General features: G+C 43.5%; 1 protein-coding gene across 1 annotated transcript in view; it reads right to left on the bottom strand.

Annotated features, from left to right (window-relative positions):
- The window catches only part of Abcb5 (ATP binding cassette subfamily B member 5), an 87,078-nt gene that overhangs the window by 50,620 nt on the left and 30,258 nt on the right, over window positions 1-6,200 (bottom strand). Inside the window, 1 exon segment of the mRNA XM_013347025.1 lies at window positions 2,257-2,397. Within this exon segment, the coding sequence (XP_013202479.1) occupies window positions 2,257-2,397 (141 nt within the window).

Consider the following 6,200-nt stretch of genomic DNA (forward strand, 5'->3'; position numbering starts at 1 on the left):
CCAGTCCAACATGGCGGAGCTGCTTGTGCCTCTGAGCTGTGGCAAGCACTGTTCCAGGCACATAGCAAGTCCACATTGAGATGGAGCCACACTCAGCAGTTTAATTCTGAGACTGAGCATGCGGCAAAGAAACTCTTTTCATCCAAGTTACAGCCAAATCTGACATGCAGAGCACTGCGCAGTCTTAAAACACCTCTCTGTATAGCGGCAGGAATCCACCATGCTCTTCCGCCTGCCTAAGCCTGATTCTGCCGTCTGCCCAGGTGCAGGCAGGGAGCACTGAGCCATGGGCATGGTCTCAGAGCACTCTCCTTCCGATCCCAAGTGGGAACACAAACATCCAGTCCCATAAAAGTCATTGAAATGCTTTAAAGCCAGAGTTTGCACTGGTGGCACAGCCCCAGGAAGCCGCACATGCTTGTATGTATGTGCATGTGTGTCATTGTGTGTCTGGTAAAGACAAGGCTCTTTTTTACAGGTCTTGTCAGCCTGAAAATTATTTTTTGTGTTTATACGAATAAACCTTTACAAAAATCAAAGTGAGAGAGAAGAGGGGAAAGTCTAGGTGTGAACGCCATGAAGATCACATAGTTGTAGCTAAAGTGTGAAAGAACTACGGCTGTGTCACATAGGACATCAGAAGGACTGGGGTCCGCAGTCCAGACCTCAGGCATATAACTGGTGGCTGAGAGGGAGAAGGTGAGCTGGGAGTCAGCAGGAAGAGCTAAGGAAGAGCGTTAATCTGAATTGTTGAGAGAAGAATGGCTTTCTAGTTTGGGAGATAAGAATGGGCCCAAGAGAGCTGTTGCGTGATTGTCAGCTGGAAACAAAGACACTGAAGCCCCACAGAGGAATTGTTCAGATGAGGGACCTCTGGCTGGAGGTTACCAAACACATAACAGCACCCAGGTTCCGGTAATGGGGCCTGAGGAGAGAGAGAGAGCCTAGGGCTCAGGGAAGTCCGTGGAGGGAAGATGCTTATGAAAAGTTGTGCTGGTTGGTTGGTTGGTTTTGTTTGTTTGTTTCGTTTCCCTCGATTTGACTCAATCCAACACCGTTTGAGGGAACCTCAATTGAGAAACTACCTCCAAGTCTGTGGGTGATTTTTGTGTGGGCAGTGTCACCCCTGGGCAGGTCAATGTATAAGAAAACAAACTGAGCAAGCCGCTGGGAGCAAGTCAGTAGCAGCCTCCATGGGCCTCCGCTTCAGTTCCTGCCTCCAGGCTCCTGTCTTGAGTTCCTGCCCTGAGTTCCCTTCATGAAGGACTCTGTCAGCTGAAATAAACCCCTTTCTCCGAAGTTCCCTTTGAGCATAGTGTTTTTCGCAGCAAAAGAAACCTAACCAGGGAAGGTATTGAAGACCTTCAACTGTGGGTCTGGAAGCCATGGTGGGTTAAGTGGAAGGAGATAAATTGTGAAAGAGAAATGACACCGGGTAGGGTGGTGACTGAAGAGAGTACTGAGTGGTGCTGGGGGCAGGGAGGGATACAGCAGGGTGACCTTTGTACTGGGAGCAGGGAAGAGGACACCTGGGATCAGGTACCCCTACCCAAGGGAGCTGGCTTAGAGACCCAAACTGCAGCTGGCGGCTGGTCTGTTTCCAGGCTGTTGCAGCGGGAGTAGCCAGTGAAAGAGGTGTTGAGATTAGTTAGAACCCCTCTCCACCAGGACTCTGCGCAGAGAAGGTGGGCAGTATGTGAATGATCAGTCCAGAGACTGATGCTGGGCTGGTTGCAGCTCTCAAGGTCATTTCCAGCGTAGGCTGCCTTTTCCTCCCTTGATAGCAGGCTTGCCTTCTAGGCTATTCACTTGCTCCTGGTCCACAAGGCCCCGGGGAAGTCCCATTGGATGCCCTCTAGACACAATATCCGGACCCAATTTAATCTGGGGTGGCCCTGGTGGTGTTCCGCACACCTCAGGCTGCTGTTTTTTGTTTGTGTGTTTTTGGTTTTTCTAGACAGGGTTTCTCTGTAGTTTTAGAGCCTGTCCTGGAACTGGCTCTTGTAGACCAGGCTGGCAGGCTGCTGTTTTAACCCATGGTTTGCCGTGTAGGAAGGAACAACATGCCTTTATAAGACTTTTTTTTCTTCCCAGCAAAGACCTTTGACAAAAATGTGGTTCAGTAGATGACCTCCTTAGTGTCGTGGGCAGTGAGAGCGACTGTGAACTTAATGGCACAATACTATTTTATTGTACATCAATTATAAATTTCATAAGGATTAATTGGGTATTGGAGAACATGTATACAAGCACTACCTTTTGATGGTGGATGACTTCCTCAGACTGGTCAGCACAGAGGGACTTGGAGCTGCTCACATCACACAGAGAAATAGAGCTGCTTTTTTCCTCAGTGGAACACGTCTTTGCCTCCATTTGTTCATCAGCTTTTTTAATATCCTTAAACAAAGAATGTATCGGCTCTGATAACAATGCCTTAAAAATACAAAGGCAGCATAGGGAGATAGCTCAGCTGGTAAAGTGAGGACACAATTTTGGTCTCCAGAATTCAAGATTTTAAAAAAGCTGGGAATGACAGAATGTCCTTAGTATCCTAGTGCTGGGATGGGAGGAAAGGGAGCTGTAGGATGGGTTGGGAGTTGAGGGAGGGGGACAGCTGGAGGTGAAGATATGCAGGGATAGATAGAGATAAGTTGATCCTTGGGGCTTGCAAACTTGCTAGTCTAGCCTGCTTGGTGAGTTCTAGGCCAGTTAGAGACTCATTCTTAAAAACAAACAAGCACATATGCACACATGCACACACACAGGAAAAAATACAAAGGTATTTGTTGTGTCACAATAAAGTTTGTGTGTGTGTGGCCAGGACCTGAGATCAATCTTAGGAGACAATAATACTTTTCTGGCCATTAGCCACAGCCCAATCCAGAGTGAGACTTCAAAGCAAAATGGGTCTGTGTGCATTGGGACTTCTTGAGAATTAAAAAAAAAAAATACAGAGAAGTCAAACTAACTATGAGTAAGTATTAAAATATACATTAGGGTTAAATTATAAGATAGATTGCACTGAACATAGTTTTTCTTTTTCTTGTAATTTAGAAACATGCGGGCAGTTTCGTGAGACCCCCAAGCAGAGCTCTGCAGTGAGCTGGCAGGAGAGAAGCCTGAGCTCAGAGAGGCAGAATCAGGGAGGCAAGGACAGGACCACATTCCAGGGATGGTCGGATTCCTCAGCAATCTGGGGAGCAGTTAATGAATTACACAGAGACACAGTAACTTGAAAGTCTGTAGTTACAGGTACTTTTACACTATCGCCTTCTTTTCTGTTATTTTTCCACTGTGTAGGAAATCTTTTATTTGACTATTCTTTTTTTGTCCAGAGTTATTTAATCAGTGGGAAATTTAAAATAAAATTTAACCTGATTTCATAGTAAAGCTTTCTAAGGAGAAATTCTGTTGTTGGTCAAAGACAACTCATTTTTCTAAGGAGCTTGCTAGACAAAAGAACAACGAGAGGACGTGATGTTAGAGATTCTAGGTAGAGACAGGAAGATTAGGGCCAACCAAAACTGAAGATGTATGGAAAGTCCTTACAGAAATCCACTAATTTGTAAGGTAACCAAAAAACACAATTGAAAATAATAAAAAAAAAAGGAACTTGAACATAGATATCCTGCATGGGTAAATAAAATCTTAGTGCCAGGCCTCAAACACCTCCTTACAACTCAAGGAGTCCTCAGAGGCCTCCAAAACAATATAGGCTGTTGTCTTTACTCTTGGTTGCTCAGCAAAACCAGAAGGTGAGAAGTTGTTGAAAATAAGACGTATTTTGTTAAAAGACATAGAGAAAGCATACTATGACTGACCTAAGAACTTCCTTCTTGCGGGCTGGCTCTCCTAGTGCAGGAAGGCTTTAGATAGGGAGCTGGGTGGTGGTGGGGGCCAGGAGTAAGCAGGAAAGGCAGCAATAGTCTTGCCCAGCACTGGACCTGAGTGCCTACCAGTCAAGGTGCTACAATAGCAGCAGGAAGCTTATTGGAGTAACCAACTGCTTTTTTATTGGATCTGAGACCTGGAAACAGGAGGGAATTGTTGCATAATATCGTAAACAAGCTTAAAAGCCCATGGATTGAATGGTCATAAGTCTTAGAAGGGAACATATGTCGTATTGTTAAATGAACAACACACCAAATTGTCTTTTAAATATTTACGCTTGGGGTTGGGGATTTAGCTCAGTGGTAGAGCGCTTGCCTAGCAAGTGCAAAACCCTAGATTTGGTCTTCAGCTCTGAAGAAAAAAAGAAAAGAAAAAAAGAAATATTTATTTTTATATTCATAGATTAGTGCTGCTCTCAAGCTTGGCTAAAGACAATAGCTTCTGCAGTGGCAGCAGTTAATGCAGAGACTGGTAGCTGGCTGAGATGCAGAGAATAAGTGACTGTGGAGTGCTACCTCAGGGCTCAGGGCACATAGTAGAAGAAAAGGCAGAGGACTTTGAAGAGTGCTGTGAATGCCCTTGTCTGGACACGACACAGCCGTTCTATTCAGTAACTCACTTCAGCCATGATTACTAGAACAAAATCAAGCCAACAAGGTCAATCAATATTCCAACAGGCAGCACTAACTGGACTCAGAGGCTTACAAAAAAAAAAAAGCAAAAAGAACTGTACATAAAGGTGGGAGGGGGTTGTTGGGGAGTATATTTGGAAGTTGGGGTTGGGAGGAATGTATACATTGTATACATGTACAAAATTGTCAAAGTACACATAAAAGATATTCTGAAAAGTCCGTCTCAGCCACGAGTGGGTAATGCATGCCTTTACTCCCAGTACTTTGTACTTTGTGAGTTTGAGGCCAGCGTGATCTACAGAGTGAGTTCCAGGACAGCTAAGGCCACACAGAGAAACTCTGTCTCAAAAAACAAAACAGAAAACAACAAAAAACAAACAAAACAGAAAATTTGCATCTGTACTGGATTAATTTTTTTTTAGAATTTTTTTTATGAAAAAAAATTGCCCAAATGCGTATATATGTGTGCCTGGTGCCATGGAAGTCAGAAGACAGAATCAGATCCTGCGGAACTGGAGTTATGGATAGTTATGTACCATAATTTGAATGCTTGGGAGAGAACCCGGGTCCTTTGCAGGAGCAGCTCTACTCACTAGGCCATCTCTCTAGCGCCTCTGTACTTGATTTTATATCATATCCACTAATATACAAATCATTCCAAACACTTATAAGAATTAGTTCATTATTAATGAATTGATTACTATGTTTCCCTCATGTTAGGGATTAGAAAATAGAAACATAAAGAAATTAAGACATTTATCCTTGGCCCTGAAAGTGTAGCCTCCCAGAGTCAACTGGCAGTGACAGAACTCATTTCTCAAATTTCCTTCTACCCATGTGTATGTGCGTTCTCTCTTTCTCTCTCTCTCTCTCTCTCTCTCTCTCTCTCTCTCTCTCTCTGTGTGTGTGTGTGTGTGTGTTTGTTTGTGCTTGTGAATGTGGAGGCCCAGGACCAACACTGAGAGTCTTCCTTGTCATTCTCCAATCTTCAAGGCAAGGACGAGTTGGACAGTTGTGTACTGTGCATTCTGTTTCTTCTGAAATGATAGGCGTCCCACCCTGCACTCACACACTGGTGGGAATCTGGAATTACAGCGGTCTGCCACTCTGGAGGGGATCTGGAATTGTGGGACTGGGGGGTACCACATGGTGGGAATCTGGAATCTATCTGGTCTTCACACTTACAATTATTAATAAAAAACTAAAGATGTGTTATTCTAAAGAAAGCCTAAGTATCCTGCTTCTTAAAGATCTCAAAAAATGATGAATTTGACCCTCAATTATGTTCTTTTCTTACCTAGTTATATTGGTTTGGAAATATTAAACTTAGTAACTTTATAAGTTAATGCCTCTAAGACAGCAATTCTCAACCTGAGGGTTGTGATCCTCTTGGGGGTCACATATTCGATATCCTGAACATCAGATAATTATATTATGATTCATAACAGTAGTAAAATTACAGTTATGAAGTACCAGTAAAACAACTTTGTGGTTGGGGGTGACCACAGCATGAGGAACTGTGTTAAGGGTGGCAGCATTAGGAAGGCTGAGAATCCCTGATCTAAGGAATGAAAATGATGTGAATTCAGTGTCAAGCAACATCTCAGATTTATCTATCTATCTATCTATCTATCTATCTATCTATCTATCTATCTATCTATCATCTATCTATCTATC

Source organism: Microtus ochrogaster, chromosome 1, assembly GCF_000317375.1.
Source record: "Microtus ochrogaster isolate Prairie Vole_2 chromosome 1, MicOch1.0, whole genome shotgun sequence".
NCBI classification, from domain to species: Eukaryota; Metazoa; Chordata; class Mammalia; order Rodentia; family Cricetidae; genus Microtus; species Microtus ochrogaster.